Consider the following 19,644-nt stretch of genomic DNA (forward strand, 5'->3'; position numbering starts at 1 on the left):
GATATAATGTGCTGAGAAGGTTATCTCACTTATATAGCATTATGGGGATATAACTTGATCTAATGCGAAAACAGGAGGAGCATCAAATGAGAAACATTCTATTAGGAAGGTGGAGAGAGAGCCTGCATTATTCAGAAGTAATCTTCCAGATTAAAAGAAGCTAAGGACACAAATAGGACATGGCATCCTGGATGGAATGGAAAAAGGCTATATAAGGACATTATTGGTCCATTGGACTATGGATGGTAAATTGGGGGAGAGTATCACATTAATGTTAAATTTCTTGAAACTGCTAACTCTGTGGTAGTTATGAGAGAACAATTTTATTTTTAGAAAATTCGTACTGAATTTGGGGTGGACAAATAGATATTAATTATACACCTTACTCTCAAACGGCTTAGCAAAATGTCTATGTATTTAGAGAGAAGAATAAAACAAATGAGGCAAAATGTTAATAATTAGCAAATCTCAGTGGAGTACACAGGATTTCATTGTACTATTGTCCAGCTTCCCTAGAAATTTGAAGTTTGTTCCAAGTAGAAAGTTTAAAAAAAAAAAAAAAAACTACACTAACATACCATTTTTCATCTGTCACATTGGCAGAAATAATCTCACTGTTGCTTATGCAAATGCAAAATGGTAAAATTTCTATGGAGGAAAATTTGGTAATACCTAAATAAATTATATGCGCATTCACTCTTCTACCCAAAGAATATACTCTGAAAGTTTACCTCTGGCAATAAATTTATATGTATACATAAATGCGTAAGTTTGTTCATTGAGGCAATGCTTGTAATAGCAAAACACTGATGTTTTGTCTGTCCAGAGGAGATTGATTGAGTAAACACACACACAGCAGAGTACTGTACCGCTGGAAAAAAAATGAAGATGTCTATGCACTGAAATGGAACAATTTCTAGGATATATTTCTGAATTGCTAAAAGCCAAGGACAGAAATTTAGTGTGTGGCCTTTTCTGTAAGAAAGAAGAAGAAAATAAATACACCTATTTACCTTTTCAAAATATACACATACAAGAAGGGTGAACCAGAAAGCAATAAAATTAGTTACTTGCCTGCAAAGGTGGATGGTTAGGCAGGAGATTTTTTCCAAGTTGGAACTTCTTATAGTTCTTTATATTTGGAAGCAGAACAGTGTTTTAGACAGGCCCCAGAAATGAAATTATTTCAGTAAGGATGGCAGGGAAGACTAAAAACCAAACTCAGTTTATTTCAAATCAGTAACATAACCACAGTAAAGGAGGGAGAAATAAACAATCCAAGCAACTCTTAAACTCAATACTCTGACCATTAATTTAAGGAGATGGGACTACAAAGAAATTCTGGACTCGTAAGTTTGTTTTTCGCAGCAGTATGGATGTAATCCTGCATCTACGAAAATGTATGGAAGGATTGAGCAAATGAGTACGTGTAATTTGGGTGGAAGCCAGGGTTTTCACTGTGGAGGATGAGAGCTCCAAATACAGATGTGGGAAGATAAGGGAAAGCCCTAAAGGATGGATTGGAATTGGATTAAAAATTGTGAACTCGTGATTTCCTAAGATAGCATACATGTATGTATATATTCCAGTTCCATCTACTGAAGGACCCAGAGACACAGACTTCAATAGTGCTGAGCACATGGAGTACCCACATCTTTATTTCCGATAGCCCCCACTAAAAGAAACTGGGGCTCTCTGAAGAAATGGTTGATTCTAGGGTTGGGACAGGAAAATGAGTGTCAGATAAACCTGGAATATCTTGTTATGCCAGAAAGTAAGGAGTTGCTCAAACAATGATACAGGCCTGTCAGAATGACATGACTCAGTTGGATGGGCTCCCATTGGCTAAATCTGGAACAGTTGGAGCTCCAGAAAACTAAGGACTATAATGAATTATAGGCCACTGAAAAGTAGGAATTCATGAGTGAATACCCATAATAAGAGAAAAAAAGAAGGATCTTCCCTACAGAAGAATGCCAACTAAGAATATGGAAGAAATTCTGAGGCTGGCAAATCCCAGTTATAGACTGGGCAAGATCCTCTTTGGATGCTACATCTGCAGTGAAATTTGGATGAACAGCATTTGTATAGACTATATAAGTGTCTCTCCATAGATTGCTTATTAAAAGAGGGAAAATAGGGCTGCAGTGGAAAACCAGACCACACCTAGACCAGGTCTTCAAACTTCTCATCACTGATAAGACGCAGGTGGAAATCCCATCACCTGACTTTGCTACCCTGAGAGACATTGTCAACTGGAGACGTACAACAGGAGAGAAAACCTCACATAAACCTGAAAGGAGGAAATCTGTGTGGAAGAACTCCGTATTATTTGTGTGGATGCACAGCTGTCAAGGAGAGGGAACCTAACTCCCCACTTCACAAGTGTAGATTTCACAAAGTTACTTCTGAAAAGTATAGTGTGTAGAGGGGTTAGGAGTAATTTTATAACAAAAAAACCTGAAAAATACGGCTTCAGGTAGAGGTGATCAAGGTCAATACCAACAGGGGTAAGTCATGTTAGTAGTAGGTTTCCTTATATGATTTGATGAAAAGGGTACTTCTCAGTACCGCAGATCTTTTTTCCAAAAAACCACCCTGGCCTAATCCTGGGGAAACCATGAGACAAATCTCAGGAGAGGATCATTGAACAAAATACCTGACCAGGGACTCCTCAAAACCTTCAAGGTCATCAAAAACCAGGAAAGGAAAACCTGGAAAATTGTCACAGCCAAAAGGAGCTTTAGGGGACACGGCAACTAAATGTTACTTGAGGCTTGGAAAAGAAATAGAACATTAAGTAAAAATGAAGGAAATGCAAAAATAGTTCACATTTTCTTAAGTTTTATATAAATGGAGTCCTACAGCATGTGCTCTTGTCTGGTTTTTCGCTCAGTGTAATTATTTTGAGACTCATCCATGTCATGTGTATCAGCTCATTCCTTTTTATTGCTGAGCAGCAATATGGAATCACTGTGTGGATATGCCATAATTTGTTTACTCATTCGCCTGTTGATATTTGGATTGTTTCCAATTTTGAGCCAGTATGACCATTCATGTATGTGTGTACACACACAGACACATGTCTGTGTGGATGTATCTTTTCATTTATTTTCGGTAAATAGGAACGAAATGGGTGATAGGTGGCATATATTTAACATTTTAACAAACTGCCTCTTTTACAAAATACTTTTGTACTATTTTACTTTCCCATCTGCAGTGTTTGAGAGTTCTGTTTGCTGCATAGACCATAGAGGGTTGGTATTTTTGTTTTTGTTTTTAATTTGGAGCAATCTAATAGATGTACAAGAGGGTCTCGTGGTTTTAATTTGCATTTTCCTAATGACCAGTGCTCTTGAGCATCTTTTCCTGACTTTGTTTTCCTTCCATGTATCTGTGAGTAGTTTATTATTGTGTTGTATCTGTTTTTTTAATTGGACTGTTTCAGTTGTTGAGTTTGGGTAATTCTTGGTATATCCTAGATACCAATCCTTTATCAGACATGTGATTTGCAAATAACTATTCTCCAGTCTGTGTCTTGCCTTATTCTCTTAATAGTATATTTCAAAGACCAGTTTTTAATTTTGATAAAGTCCAAATTGTCAACATTTTTCATTTATGTATCATACTTCCGATGTCATATCTAAAAATTTTATGCCTACCTAAGGTCATGAAGATTCTTTCCATTTTTTTTTTCTAGAAGTTTTATAGTTTCAGTTCTTTTAGGTTGGTGATCCATTTTGAGTTAATTTTTGTAGATAATGTGAAGTATAGGTAAGAATTGGGTTTTCTTTTTGTTTTTTTAATTTCGTAATCTATTTAGTTTTTTTATTTCATCATGTATTTAATTTCATAATCTATTCAATCCAGCACATTTTGTTGAAAAGACTATCTTTTTTTCCACCAGATTACCTTTTCTCTTTTTTTCTTTAATTTTTTTAGTTGGATGTGGTTGACACAATGTTAACATTGGTTTCAGGTGTACAACATAGAGGTTATCTTGCCCCTTCTGTTTTTATACTTAAAGATTTTGTTCAGGGATGGTGTTCTGTTCTTACATCCCTGAAGAATTTCATTTTTTTCTTAAAGTTTTTTAAAATTTATTTATGAGAGAGCGTATGCATGAGCAGGGGGTAGGGGTAAAGGGAGAAGCCGACTCCCCACAGAAAAGGAGCCTGATGGAGGGCTCTGTCCCAGGATCTCAGGATCATGATGACCTGAGCCAAAGGCAGATGTTTAACCAATGGAGCTACTCAGATGCCCCATTAATTTTATTTTTGAAGGTTTTGTTTTGTTTTGTCTTTTGCTCCTTTTATTGCTTCTGTTTCCTTATAGGTTGTTTTTTCCTGAAGATTTGTTTTGGTCTTTCACATTCTCAGAGGCCTTTGTTTTATTTTGTTTTAAGATTTTATCTATTCATTTGAGAAAGTGAGCGAGAGAGCCCAGGAGCAGGGGCAGAGGGAGAGGGAGAAGCAGGCTTCCCGCTGAGCAGAGAGCCCAATGCAGGGCTCCATCCCAGGACCCAGGAACATGACCAGAGCCGAAGGCAGATGCCCAACCCTCTGAACCACCCAGGTGCCCCTCAGAGGTTTCTCTCTCTCTCTCTCTTTTTTTGTTTTAAGATTTTATTTATTTATTTGACAGAGATCACAAGTAGGCAGAGAGGCAGGCAGAGGAAGAGGAGGAAGCAGGCTCCCCGCTGAGCAGAGAGCCCAATGCAGGGCTCGATCCCAGGACCCTGGGATCATGACCTGAGCCAAAGGCAGAGCCTTTAACCCACTGAGCCACCCAGGTGCCCCTCAGAGGCTTGTCTTAAATGATTGGTGATCCTTGCCTATCTGTCACTAAGCTGCTGATCGTACTGAATGAGCCTGAGGTTGGACTTTTTAAGGAATAAGAGTCACTGTGGTGATTGGTCCCTTTTTAAATCTTGAGTGCTTTGCACTGATGCTATGATCTGTTTAAATGTGTTTTTCTTTTTCTCGTGTTCTATTTGTTTTTAGTGTTATTGCAGAATTCTCAACCAGTCTTTCATTCAGCATCTCCATATTCTCTCCTCTGAGAATTCATATTAGACATTTATTAGATCTTTACATTTTATGCCCTTTTAACCTCTTTTTTATATTTCTGTTTTTCTTTCCTGTGTTTTGGTTGTTTTCTTAATCTTCCATTTCCTTATTTCTTTTTTAGCCATGTTTGATCTATCCATTGAGGTGTTTTGGTGGGGGGTGTTTTTTCCATTACAGCAGTTATATTTTTCATTCATAGAAGTTATATTTGATTCTTTTTAGGTCCGTCTGATGACTTTTTATTCTTTTCTTCATTTTTTAATAATAATTTTCCTTTTTTCAGATTTCTTTTTCTTTTTTTCTTAAGATTTTTTTCTTTAAGATTTTATTTATTTATTTGACACAGAGAGAGAGAGAGATCACAAGTAGGCAGAGAAGCAGGCAAAGAGAAAGGAAGAAACAGGCTCCCCGCTGAGCAGAGAGCCTGACATGTGGCTCGATCACAGGACCCTAGGATTACGACCCAAGCCGAAGGCAGAGGTTTTAACCCACTGAGCCACCCAGGCGCCCCTAAGATTTTTATTTAATTGAGAGATTAAGAGATCATGAGGGGGGAGAGGGTTCCAGGGAGAAGCAGACTCTCTGCCGAGCAGGGAGCCCAATTTAGGACTCGATCCTGAGACGCCAGGATCATGACCTGAGCCTAAGGCAGTTGCTCAACCTACTGAGCCACCCAGGCGCCCAAGATTTATTTATTTCGGAGAGAGAAGAGAGCATACACACACGTGTGTGGTGGGAGGGGGGGCGGGAGTGGCACAGAGGGAGAGGAAAGAGAATCTCAAGCGGACTCCCTGCTGAATGAGAAACCCAGTGCAGGTCTCGTCCCACAACCATGAGATCATGACCTGAGCCGAAATCAAGAGTCAGTCACTTAACAGACTAAGCCACCCAAGTGCCCCTTTTTATTTCATCTTAAACAGTTTTTGGGACCCCTGGGTGGCTCAGTCAGTTAAGTATCTGCTTTCGGCTCAGGTCATAATCCTAGGGTCCTGGAATCAACCCCCGCATTGGGCTCTCTGTTTAGCTGTGAGCCTCTTCTCCGTCTCACTCTTTCCTCCTCCCTCTCTCTGTCAAGTAAGTAAATCTTTTTAAAAAAAAAAAAAAAAAAAAAAACAGTTCTTGAATAGTTCTTTTATACTCTGTCTAGCAATTTCTGTGCCTACTTGGGATTCCTAATCTATTTCTACTGACACTTGTGATGGATTGCTTATTATATGTTTGATTCTTGATTGGGTACTCATACTTGGTCAGATCTGTGGGAATGCTGAAAGGCCTGAGTTGTAGGTGATTATTTCTTGCAATGATTGAGAATGCTTTTGCTGGGTTTCATGGGGCACTAGTGGCCTGAAACTACTTTAATGTCTTGAGCTGGGGATTCACTGACCATCTAGGGTAGTGTAAGTTATATCCTCAGAGGTACAGGAGAGCAGGCCTGTGATTATAAAATCCCAGAGTAGCCTCTCCACCCAGAACATGGGCAGAAAAGACTCACTTGTAGGTCCTCTTTTGCATGTAGTCAGATGTTTTTTTCCTACCTACCCTTTTATTGAAGTCGCAGCCCCCTTAGGGATTTTGGTCTCATTCAGGTTTTCCAATTAAGTTCCCCTGCAGTAAATGGTAAGTTTAACATAGAGTAAGTTGATTATAGCTCATATGTATAGTTCATTAGTATTCTTACCTAATCTAAGAAAATATACTCAAGGAACACCACTTCCCAAGTAGAATGTAGCTCCCCACCTAGTGTGTCCTGGATTTGTCAAGTTAATTCATCCCTGCAATGCTTGGGATATAGTCAGAGGCCTCAGACTTGGTACATTCAGGGGTTTATAACCCTTGCATTGTATAGCTGATCATTTTCTTTGTGTGCTGGAACTATGGAAAAGACTGCATATTCTATATCCCTGTTAAATTACCATAATGTTCATAAGCATATTAAAGGTTTAAAGAGGTCTTGAGGGGCACCTGGGTGGCTCAGTGGGTTAAAGGCTCTGCCTTTGGCTCAGGTCATGATCCCATCGTCCTGGAATCAAGCCCCACATTGGGCTCTCGGCTCAGCAGGGAGCCTGCTTCCTCCTCTTTCTCTGCCTGCTTCTCTGCCTGCTTGTGATCTCTGTCAAATAAATAAATAATCTTCTAATAAATAAATGGGCCATGAAATAAGGAAAATTTTCCAAATGTATTTGACCATAATATTTTTTTTAATACTTTTTTTTTTAAACGTTAACAGCCTGTAATGTTGATACCAAGATGTTTATCATTGTTGACTCCCTGAAACTACAAGGTTAAATTCGCTGGCAAGTAGAGTCCAAATAAGATACTCTGCACTGACATTTAGGGGTCAGTAAATATGCATTAGCTGCTAAATGGGCTGGCTGTAAAGTGGACTACCTTATATGACAACTTTGGGTATAAAAAATCCATCTCTGCTTGGATGTGAGCTGTGTGAATCTACTAGAACTTAAAATTCTAGCCAGTGTTTATTAAGTGTGCATTCCAGACACTGTGATAAATATTTCATAATGTCTTTCCATTCCCCTCAGGAAAAAAGAATGTATCACTTCTTTGCCCTGGCCTTCAAGGGTTCTCATGATGTGGCCTCTTTATCGTCCTGCAACCCCATCTTACAGACCTTTCACACGGCATAAGCCACACTGGCCTTTCAGTGTGCCACATATGTTCCAACCTTGTTCTTGTTCTTTGCTCTGCCTAGAATATCCCAGCACCAAATATTCAATTGACTGCCTTTTTTGGCATCAGGGTCTTATCTCACCAAGGCCTTTCCTCACCCCTGAATCTTAGCTGACCTCTCCTGCCTCAGTTTGACTCTGACTTCACGTGGCCTTGTTTGGATTCCTCCCTGCCAGTAGCCTCGTAGCCTGTGTGAAAAGCATGAGTCTTGTCTGCTTTATTACACGACTCTGTCTTTAGCTTCTGCCACTGTGAAACACACAAATGCTTGATAAACAGTTGTTGAATGTTGAGTGAATAGGGAAAGAAGCTCATAACTTGTTTCACAGCTGAGTTCACAGCCAATGAATGGCAGAGCCACGACCCAGACCTAGGCTGTTAGCACCACCCCTCACTCTAACAAGGACTATTCCATTCCTTACCACCTTATCAGTTCAAAATGTTGCTAGACTTTCTTTTGGCATTACCCTCAGAATCTTTTTTTTTTTTTTAAAGATTTTATTTATTTATTTGACAGAGAGAAATCACAAGTAGATGGAGAGGCAGGCAGAGAGAGAGAGAGGGAAGCAGGCTCCCTGCTGAGCAGAGAGCCCGACGCGGGACTCGATCCCAGGACCCTGAGATCATGACCTGAGCTGAAGGCAGCGGCTTAACCCACTGAGCCACCCAGGCGCCCCTACCCTCAGAATCTTACTCTTGAAATCTGGTGGTAGCAGATTTTGATTCTTTGAAAGTACATTTGATTTTTTTTTAAATACCTGCAAGTTATTCTGTGAGGTAGTCAAGCTAGGGAAAACTGTTGAGGGAAATGGAATTACAAAGTAGCCACATACAATACGGTTTTCTTCTTAAAACTGGATCTAGGGGCGCCTGGGTGGCTCAGTGGGTTAAGCCACTGCCTTCGGCTCGGGTCATGATCTCAGGGTCCTGGGATCGAGTCCCACGTCGGGCTCTCTGCTCAGCAGGGGGCCTGCTTCCCTTCCCCTCTCTCTGCCTGCCTCTCTGCCTACTGTGATCTCTCTCTGTCAAATAAATAAATAAAATCTTTAAAAAAAAAAAAACTGGATCTAAAAGAGAGTTCTAAAAGAAGGTTACTATAAGAAGAAGGGGCCTTCTTAAAAGAAAGTATTCATTTGGGTATAAAATATTTCCATTGTGTGGATTAAGAAACTGATTGGGTCACTTTCATAGTTATACCTGATACATGGGAAAATCAGTTTCCCATATCTGCGTACCTAAAAATAATTGCTCAGTAGCTCAGTATCTCAAACTTAAAGATGCATTTGCTTGGTTTTATTTTTGTCAGGCTTTGAATAACAGATTTCAGCTTTGTTATTGGTCATGGTAGGAAGTTAAACCAGCCTGGAAAGAAATTGAGCAAAAAGTATAAAATGATATCCAAAAAATACTAAGTGAAGCAAAAGAATAAGGATAGGTGCCAAACTCTAAAGATTGTTTGGTTGACACTTGGCCTTCTAGTTGTAACTCGCTATGTATGTTTATGTCATATTTTATTTTTGAAGTTTTCTTTTGTTGCCTATGTTGCTCCTATTTCCTTATAGATTATTGTTTCCTGAAGATTTTGTTTCTCTTTATTTTCCTGTTTTCTTTCTGCTTTCTTCTCACTAATCTCAAAGTTTTACGGTATATTATTATATTATTGTAGATATCTACAGTTCCAGAGCTGAAAGGCAAATTGAGAAATCATTTATCTGTTTATTATGTGTATTTCACCACAATTTTTAAAAAAAGACAAACCGTCTAACCTACTCTTTTTTTTTTAAGATTTTTTTTTTAATTTATTTATTTGCCAGAGATCACAAGTAGGTAGAGAGGCAGGCAGAGGGTGGGGGAAGCAGGCTCCCCGCCGAGCAGAGAGCCCAACACGGGGCTCGATCCCAGGACCCTGAGATCACAACCCGAGCCAAAGGCAGAGGCTTAACCCACTGAGCCACCCAGGCACCCCTAACCTACTCTTTTTTATAGAGAAGTGACCCACCTAGTTTATGGCAAAGCTTAAATTACATGGTGATCTTCTGATCCTACTCAGTGTTCTTGCTGTCACCATTGACGTTCTTGTTCGTTAACATGGTAGCTAATGAAGTTGCACCTTATAGAAAGGGAAGCCTCTGTTTTGAAACAAGCGTTTCATTACAAAATAAAAATTATCATTTCTGGGGGCTAGATCTTCATTTTTCAGATGCCACTTACCACAATTTGAACTAAGTTAATTGAGGGGGGAGGGAGCATATTCTTTCTGTGTCATGGATCATTGATTTCTTCTACTTTCAAGACCGAACATTCTTCACGCTCTGAAAGGAAAAGGAGAGACTCATTCGGGATGTTTGACGGTTATGATAGCTGCAGTGAGGACACGAGTAGCAGCTCCAGCTCTGAGGAGAGTGAAGAAGAAGTTGCTCCTTTACCTTCGAACCTCCCAATTATCAAAAACAATGGACAAGTGTACACGTACCCAGATGGTAAATCTGGCATGGGTGAGTATTTCCAGCTTTCCACTGTTACTTAGCTTCATGATGGGGGGTTATGTTCTAGTTTGATTTCTTCTGTCATTTCCCTTCCTTAGAATTTTTCAAGGAAAAAAGAAACACAGTCTGAAGCTTATAGTTGTAGATGAGAACCTAGATTTCGGTTCGAACTCTTTATCTTGCCTACCTGCCGTATTCTGGCCGAAGGCAAGGAGAACAAAATAAAAACAAAAGGCTATTGAGAAACATAATGTGGACATGAATTCAGTCATCAGATAGTAAATCCCCGTGTAACTGAAAGTGTGTAGGATCACAGGCTTGTAGAGTTAACAGACGCTTGCACGGTAAAGTCTCGTGTCTCTACCAAAATTCCACATGGGATGTTTTCTGTTAACACTTCCAGTGATAATGTATCTGTGATTACCAGAATATCCTTTATATTGCACCAAAATTATCCGTGCTCTGGATTTTGTTGTTGTCTTAATTTTGCCTTTTAGAGCTACACAGAATAATTCTAATCCTTGTTATAGTGGTCTCCTTTCCCACTAGAACACTCTGAGTAACTCTAGTTGCTTCAGTGATTTCTCATAATATTACAGTGTATTTTAATTCATCGGTATGTCCTGTTCACCATCTTCTAGGCATACTTCGAATTAGTGGTAATGGGGTAACAAACAGCCTGTCCTGCCTTGCCTAAGACTGTCCTCTTTTTAGAAGTCCTCTACCCTAGAAAGCACCTCAAGCAAATGTTTGGTCACCTATGTAATTAGGACAGAAGGTAGTTACGCCTTCATCTCCCTTTCTCAGGACTGTGTTTCCACTCATGCCCCAGAATTGCTCTAGCATTTTTTTTTTAAGATTTTATTTATTTATCTGACACAGGGAGAGAGATCACAAGTAGGCAGAGAGGGACACAGAGAGAAGAGAGGAAGCAGGCTCCCTGCCAAGCAGAGAGCCCGATGCAGAGCTCAATCCCAGGAGCCTGAGACTATGACCTGAGCCGAAGGCAGAGGCTTCATCCCACTGAGCCACCCAGGGGCCCCTGCTCTAGTTTTTTTGAAAGTAGCACTGATTTTGCATATAGCTGAAACTCTTTCATCTTTTCTACAACTTAACCAGTAAACCAATTAAACCAGTTTTGTGCATTTGCAGTTAACTTTTTTTTTAAGATTTTGAAGTAATCTCTCCACCCAGCACGGGGCTTGAATTTAGAACCCCAAGATCAAGAGTCACATGCTCCACCACTGAGCTAGCCAGGGACCCCAGCTTTCTGTTTTTTTAATAAGTGATATGAGGCTAATTTGAATATACTTTTAGGAAAGGCGCAAGCAAGGGCTATAGGAGCATGAAAGGCATGCTGAATCTTCACTGGGTCCAACCAGAGAAGGCTTCACAGGGCAGGCAGCCTTTGAGCCAGCTTTGAAGGACAAAGGTAGAAGGCGTGGGAGGAAGCCTGTGAAAGGAGGGAACTATACTAGCAAAGGTTGGGAGGTAGGACTTTGAAGGAATAATGCTGGGCCATTCAATTATGGCAGACACATGGGCGACTGACCACAAGAAACATCACTGAGAGATGAAAGACCTGGAAATACAACCATTTTGTGTCCTGCAGTGCCTGAAAACATATTTTTAAATCAGTCAGTGCTCACTGAGGGCCTCCCACAGGCTTCTGATACTTGCTGTCAGCAAAAAGGCTTCCTATTGGCAAGAGCTGAGGGACACACTCCCACTTCATTTGGGAGCCAGACAAGGTCATCTCCAAGGACATCACAAAGACTGGGGCACAGGGGAAAGAAGGTAGATTAAGCAGATTTGGAGTTAAATTTTTGGCCTTGGGCAGGGTTCTAACCCACTGAGCCTGTTTTTCTGTCTGTACAGTTGAGATGTGGTTACCTGCTAGGCAGAGTGGCCTGAAGGCAGGGGTGAGGGAAGTATCCCCAGAAGCCCCGTCTGGGGCTGCATACACCAGGGATGCCTGAGAACACTGAATGGGAATAGGATCCAGCCTTGTTTGATACCACTTAGATTCTGAAGTGAGTCCGCCATGATACCATTCTGATTTTAAAATTGAGGAATGATTCAGGGCCCGAAGAGGACCCAGGAATGATTTCAAACTTACTCCCAGGTTGAGGCTGTAGTGAAATCAGTTTCACATTTCTCTTAATGCCTCTCTTGATAAAGGGAAGCAGAGTAACAGTGATCAGAGCTTAAATAACTGTCATAGAACCTCAGCTGCCAAAAGCCAGGTTCTGAGGCCTCGCCATGGGTCTAAGGGCAAAAGACTGGCTCTGACCTCCGAAGCCTGTCCCATCAGGATGATGGGCAGCAAGTATATCTGCAGAAGTTTCCCCTTTGGATACTGGATGAGCTACACACTGTGCTGGTCCTCTGAGTGTGGCAGGATATCTGGTAAGAATTAGGCTTTTCCTCAGTCCCCAAAGGACAGGCTTTGGGTTTGGAAACAGAAAAGCTTCTGGGGGCTTTCCTTTTGAGACCTGCCAAGTTCTAGCCCCTTTCCAGCTACAGTTGATTTTTTTTTCTTTTTTAAGATATTATTTATTTATTTGAGAAAGAGAGCACACATGCACACCCAAGTCTGGGGAAGGGGGAGAAGCAGATGCCCCACTGAGCTGGGGGCCCGCCACTGGGTTAAATCTCAGGACCCTGGGATTGTGACCTACGTCGAAGGCAGCTGCTTAACCAGCTGAACCATCCAGGTGCCCCTGCAGTTGATATTTTAAATCCAGTGCTTAAGACTTTAAATTATTCTGGGAGCAACCGGGTGGCTCAGTTAAGCATCTGACTGTTGATTTCTGCTCAGGTCATGAGATCCAGCTCATCTTAAGCCTGCTTAAGATTCTCTCACCCTGTGGGCCTGGATGGCTCAGTGGGTTAAGCCTCTGCCTTCGGCTCAGGTCATGATCTCAGGGTCCTCGGATCGAGTCCCTCATCGGGCTCTCTGATTAGCAGGGAGCCTGCTTCCTCTTCTCTCTCTCTCTCTCTCTTCCTGCGTCTCTGCCTACTTGTAATCTCTCTCTGTCAAATAAATAAATAAAATCTTAAAAAAAAAAAAGATTCTCTCACCTTCTCCCCTCCCCGCTCCTAAATAAATAAATAAATAAATTTACATAACCTGTTTCTTACTAAATTTTGGTCTTTTTAGAAATTTTTTTATTTCCGATTCTGTCATTTAATGTTGAAGGTTGTGTTGTATAATATTCTAGTTTTGTGCCATTTTCAGATTTGATGATAATGCCCTACTGGTCATATTCTAGTTTTTCAATTAAAAAGCTGAACAGCACAGGGCCTGGTGCAGAGATGTAGGCCGTATCAAAAAATTTCCATTCACTGGGGCACCTGGCCGACTCACTTGGAAAAGCATGTGACTCTTCATCTCAGGGCCACCATGAGTTTGAGCTCCATGTTGAACGTAGAGATTACGAAAAAATAAATAAAATTTTTTAAAAATTGGGGTTGCCTGGCTGCCTCAGTCGGTAGAGCGTGCAACCTCCGATCTTGGGGTTGTGGGTTCACGTCCCACATTGGGTATAGAGATTACTTAAAAATAAAATCTTTAAAAAAAAAGAACTTCCTGTCATTTATCAGGACCAACTAGGTATGGTCATGTGGTCAGTTAAAACCTACTTGGATGTCTTCTACTTCACCTTAAATTTCTTGTTCACTATTGACAAAGCTGCATGAGATTTTATCAAAGTGTTAACTCTTTTTCCTCTTTTTAAGTTGGTTTTTGTTTTGGTTTTTTTGAGAGATAACGCAAGTAAGCAGAGCAGCAGGGAGAGGGAAAGGGTGAAGCAGGCTTCCCACCGAGCAGGGAGCCCAACGCGGGGCTCAGTCCCAGGACCCTGGGATCGTGACCTGAGCCAAAGGCAGACGCTTAACTCACTGAGCCACCGAGGCGCCCCTAAATGTGTTAACTCTTTAAAAAAAAAAAAAATGCTATTAATACATAAGTTGACCCTCGAACAACACGGGTTAGGAGCCCATCCCTCACACAAATATGTGTGAAACCTTTGACTCCCCAAAAACTTAATTACTAATAGCCTACTGTTGACCAGAAGCCTTATTGATAACTTTAACAGTCGACTAATGTGTTTTGTATGTTTTTTACATTATATAATGTATTCCTACAATAAAGTAAGCTAGAGAAAAGATTTTTAGGACAGTCATAAGGAGAGAATACATTTACAGTACCATATTTACTGAAAAAAAATCCACATACAGGTGGACCCACGCAGTTCAAACCCATGTTGTTCAAGGGTCAACTCTATACTCTTGTCATGGTTTAGTTTTACCAGTCCAGTACTAGTATCACCAAAGGAAATAAGGCTTATTGAGGCTTTATGTGTCCAGGTCTATTTTAAATACTAGAGATGCAGAGAGAAACAATACAGAATAGTCCCTGCCTTGGTGGCGCTTACAGACTTGTCCTGGGAATCATAGTTGGATATGTAGAATTCTTGACAAAGATTCACTGTCCCTTGGGATCACAACTTCTATACCTAGATGGTCACAGACCTTTTTACTTATCTGTTCTGTAATTTTTTCAACAGAGAACCGTTTTTTTCTCTCTTTAAACATCCTTTCTTCATCTCTAATCCTGTGGTACCTTATTTTTCTTTCATGATTTCGCAAGAGATTTTTAAGTACTGGTGGAACTACAGGTCCCTCCAGTTGAACTGGGTGGAGATTTAAACCCACTCAGGCATTTGTTTGCTGTGTTACTTTCTGGGTTTGTTTTTTTTTCCCCCCCCTCTTTTGAGGAATAAAGGACAAATATGGTTGTATGTATTTAATATGTACGTGATGATTCTGTATTTATACACATACATACATACATGTTGTTCAATGATTACCAAGATCAAGGTAAGTAACCTATCCATCGCTTCATATAGTTCTTCTGTGTGTAGGGTTGTAGAAAAGAACAGGATATCTACTCCCAGCAACTTAACAGTATGCAGTACAGTATTACTTTTTTTTCAAGATTTTTTTTTAAAGATTTTATTCATTTATTTGACAGAGAGAGATCACAAGTAGGCAGAGAGGCAGGCCGAGAGAGAGAGGAGGAAGCAGGCTCCCCGCTGAGCAGAGAGCCCGATGCGGAACTTGATCCCAGAACCCTGGGATTATGACCTGAGCTGAAGGCAGCGTCTTAACCCCCTAGCCACCCAGGCGCCCCTCAAGATTTTTTTTTATTTGCCAGAGACAGCGTGCACAAGCAAGGGTGAGCAGCAGGCAAAAAGAGAAGCAGGTTCCTTGCTGAACAAGGAGCCAGATGTGGGACTGGATCCCAGGACCCTGGGATTATCACCTGAGCCAAAGGCAGACAGACACTCAACCAAAAGGCATCCCCGCTGTACAGTATTATTAACTACACTTACCATGCTGTATGTTAGATCTTCACAATTTACTGTTCTTATAATTGAAACTTTGTACCCTTTAACCTACATGTTACCAACCCTCCAGAGGCTGGCAGTCACCATCCTATTTTCTATTTCTATGAAATCGGCCTTTTTTTTTTTTTTTTAAGGATTCCACGTGTAAATAATCCCACACACTATTTCATTTAGCATATTCCCTCCAGGTTTAACCCTGTTGTCATAAATGGTAGAATTTTCTTCTTTTTTTGCGAATGAATAGTATTTTATGTGTGTGTGTGTATATATATATATTTACACACCACATTTTATATCTCCATTCATCTTTCAGAGTACATGTAAATGTTTTCATTATCTTGGCTTTTGTGACTTATGCTGCGGTGAACACGGGAATGCAGATATCTGATTGAAATACTGATGATCAGTCAACTAATTATTGAAAAGGGCAACAAGAATACAGAGGAGGGCGAGGACAATCTCTTTAATGAATGGTGTTGGGAAAACTGGATATGCACATGCTAAGGAATGAAACTGGATCCTTGCACCAATCAACAGAAATTAACTTGAAATGGATTAGACTTTAACCTAAGACCTAAAACTAAAACACAGGAAAATAGGGGAAAGCTTTTTGACACTGGTCAAAACACTGGTGATTTCTTGGTTTAGACACAAAAGCAAAAACAAATGGGACGAGGCTCCTGTGTGGCTCAGTGGGTTAAAGCCTCTGCCTGGTCGGCCTCTCTGCTGAGCAGGGAGCCTGCTTCCTCTTCTCTCTCTCTCTGCCTGCCTCTCTGCCTACTGTCAAATTTTTTTAAAAATCTTAACTTAAAAAAAAAATGGGACTACATCAAACTAAGGAATTCTACCCAATAATGAAAGCAGTAAATTGAAAAGGCATCTTATAGGGGCACCTGGGTGGCTCAGTGGGTTAAAGCCTCTGCCTTCAGCTCAGGTCATGATCCCAGGGTCCTGGGATCGAGCCCCACATTGGGCTCTCTGCTCGGCGGGGAGCCTGCTTCCTCTTCTCTCTCTCTCTGCCTGCCTCTCTGCCTACTTATGATCTCTGTCTGTCAAATAAGTAAATAAAATCTTTAAAAAAAAAAAAAAAGAAAAAAGGCATCTTCTAGAATGGGAAAAAATATTTGCAAATCATATCTGATAACTCCTACAACTCAATAGCAAAAAAAACAAACAAAAATTCAAATGAAAAATGGACAAGGACCTGAATAGACATTTTTCCTACGAAGACATACAATTGGCCTACGGGTACATGAAACAAGTTCAACATCACTAATTATCAGGAAAATAACGATCAAAACCACAGTGAGATGCCACCTTACACCTGTTGGGATGACTGTTACCAAAATGGTAAGAGAGAACAAATGCTGGTGAGGATGTGGAAAAAAGGAAACACTTACACACTGCTGATGGGAATGTGAAGTTGTATATAGCCATTACAGAACAGTTGGGCAGTTCCTCCGAAAAGCTGAAACTAGAACTGTCCTGACCTAGCAGTCCCACTCCCCAGTTCATATCTGCTTACCTATTTTGAACTTCAGTTCTTGTGACCCTTCTTCTAATTCTGCCTTTCAGATTGTTGTCCAGTGTGCAAATTTACAAAAGAGGCACATTAGGAAGCAGAGTCTTGTTTTCCTCTTATCAGAGGGAATAATCAAGCATCTACCTCAAGCTTTGAGCCTGTCCTATCCTTCTTGTCCTCTGAACATAACGTGAAAGAATCTGTGTATTACCCTTAGTATTTTCCCGAGACTTGGCTCTTTCAAGGCCGTGCCTCATGTTAAACGTTGCATTGCACCACTTCTTATGTTTTGTTTATAATCCTCTCAAAAGGCTAGTGCTCTTAGTGTCTATGAAAATGCCTGGCACATGGTGAGCACTAAGGACATGTAAGTGGAATCTGCTTTATATTTGTTTGTGGGTTCGGACCCTTTGTAAAACCTGTTAGACTTTGAGCTATGGCCAAGACTTTCTGGAGCCGTAGCCATGGCATCATACCAGTCTTTTCTCTAACTTTCGTGGAGGATTCTCCATCATTTCTGTAACAGAAGACATTGTATGTCTCATGTTTAAAATAAAACCTTTAGGTAATAAGTTAATAAAACTGTGAGATAAAAAAACGGTTTTATTTTATGACCATGACACCAGTGTTCTCGTTTTCTTCATTAGCTACCTGCGAAATGTGTGGGATGGTTGGTGTGCGAGATGCTTTTTACTCCAAAACTAAGCGTTTCTGTAGCGTTTCATGTTCACGAAGCTATTCGTCAAACTCCAAGAAGGCAAGCATTTTGGCCAGACTTCAGGTAACGGTACAGAAACCTTCTTGTTCCTTATATCTGTTATTTCTATGGTTTTCACTGTTTACCTTTCATTTGATTGTGATTCACTGCACTCCACTCTACCCAGTTGGCCAGCTCCCACTTTATACCCCACTTTTTTTTTTTTTTGGAAATATATGGTCCCCAGAGTTTGCTCAGTCCATAAAATGGAGCAGCTGTTATAAATAGACAAGGCACACTATCCAAAGTAAACTATGAACTGTTTCTATAAGTGAATGAAAAATATGTCTTCTTTTTCTGAATAAGCATAAATACAATAAACACCTTGTTATGTACAGGAACTGAAGCCTTTCTTCCCCCTGTTTTCTTTTGAGTTAATATCAAGGTAGAATCATTCAGTATTTGGGGGGAAATGATTTACCCTTTGGTATTATTTCTCCATCATCTTTGCATTGTACTACAGATTGCAGCCTGTTTGATACCTTGAACAAATGTGTTTGGTTAATCCAACTAACCTTTTTGAGAACGTTCATGGTATAAAAAGAAATTCATCTTTCTTTAAATGTACAGCAATGCCTACAAAAACGGAGATTTGACCATTTAAGTTGTTACTATTTTAGCATATAAACAATGTTTTTACTTAACTGATTTCTGTAATATATTTTATTTTGATCACATTTTGCTTACTCTCCTTTAACTTAGCTGTGATCATTACATAGTACTGAAAGGATTATATAAATTCCCCAGATTAAGGAAATACATCACTTAGATGTATTTCTATATTTCAGATAGACATTACGTAAGATCCTGAGCAGTGGTCTGTACCCAAATGGATGGCAGTTTGTCACACTGTGAATTTGGCCCATGATCATTTTGTCATTGATCTTTTGCGTTAGCACTAAAGGTATAAACCTCAGTCACTTGCTCTTTAAACATTAAATTATCTTCTCTTACCATATAAATAGCAATGCTTGGCAACCTGCATGAGTGAATAACCACTGGTTTTATCTAGTATAAGAAGGAATCAAGTATCCACCACAGCCTATGTTTAACATCTTATGGGATATAATTTTTTATTAACATATTAATTTGCATATTGCTGTTTTAGTCTGTGCCAGCTCTGCTACCCATGTTAGATGTCTACATTGTAGCAGAACTCAAAAAAACATTTCTCATATTAAAATATCTTGTATGTTTCCTCTGCTTTAATAATTTTCTAAACCCTTGATGTTACTTAAGCAGAATGAGTAGTATGCAATCAGGTTAATTTTTTCGGTGGAGGGGGGTGGATGAGAAAGAATCCTATTTACTTAACTCTTCTTGTTTCAGGGTAAGCCTCCAACAAAGAAAGCGAAAGTTCTTCAGAAACAACCTTTAGTTGCTAAACTAGCCGCATATGCTCAGTATCAAGCTACCTTGCAAAATCAAGCAAAGACTAAAGCAGGTAATATCGGTGAATATAATAGAGGTGAAATATTTGATACTGATTCATTTAGTTTGAGTTAATGACATTTTAATTTTGCATTTTTGTTAACTAAGCTATTTCTAGGCCCAACTGGTATATTACAACATTAGGTTTCCTCATGGTTGTTTTGGTTTCAGTAAATTATTCTAAGAAGAGAGTAGTTGTATTCCCAAGTTCACAGTGCTTGGGGCAGTATCCTTAGCATTTTTTATTTGGCTTATTATTTTCTGTGTACAGGTTCTC

At 40.0% G+C, this 19,644-nt stretch overlaps 1 protein-coding gene across 8 annotated transcripts in view; it reads left to right on the plus strand.

Moving 5' to 3' along the window:
* Window positions 1–19,644, plus strand: part of MBTD1 (mbt domain containing 1) — a 67,238-nt gene that overhangs the window by 15,675 nt on the left and 31,919 nt on the right. For 7 of the 8 annotated variants that reach the window (XM_044248651.1, XM_044248653.1, XM_044248654.1 and 4 more), the window contains 3 exons: window positions 10,051–10,252; window positions 17,827–17,966; window positions 19,266–19,380. In XM_044248651.1, the coding sequence (XP_044104586.1) occupies window positions 10,099–10,252; window positions 17,827–17,966; window positions 19,266–19,380 (409 nt within the window). In that variant the 5' untranslated portion in view covers window positions 10,051–10,098. The remainder of the gene's footprint in view (window positions 1–10,050; window positions 10,253–17,826; window positions 17,967–19,265; window positions 19,381–19,644) is intronic. The other variant, XM_044248649.1, reaches the window with a different exon arrangement.

This window comes from Neovison vison, chromosome 5, assembly GCF_020171115.1.
Source record: "Neovison vison isolate M4711 chromosome 5, ASM_NN_V1, whole genome shotgun sequence".
In the NCBI taxonomy this organism is placed as follows: domain Eukaryota; kingdom Metazoa; phylum Chordata; class Mammalia; order Carnivora; family Mustelidae; genus Neogale; species Neogale vison.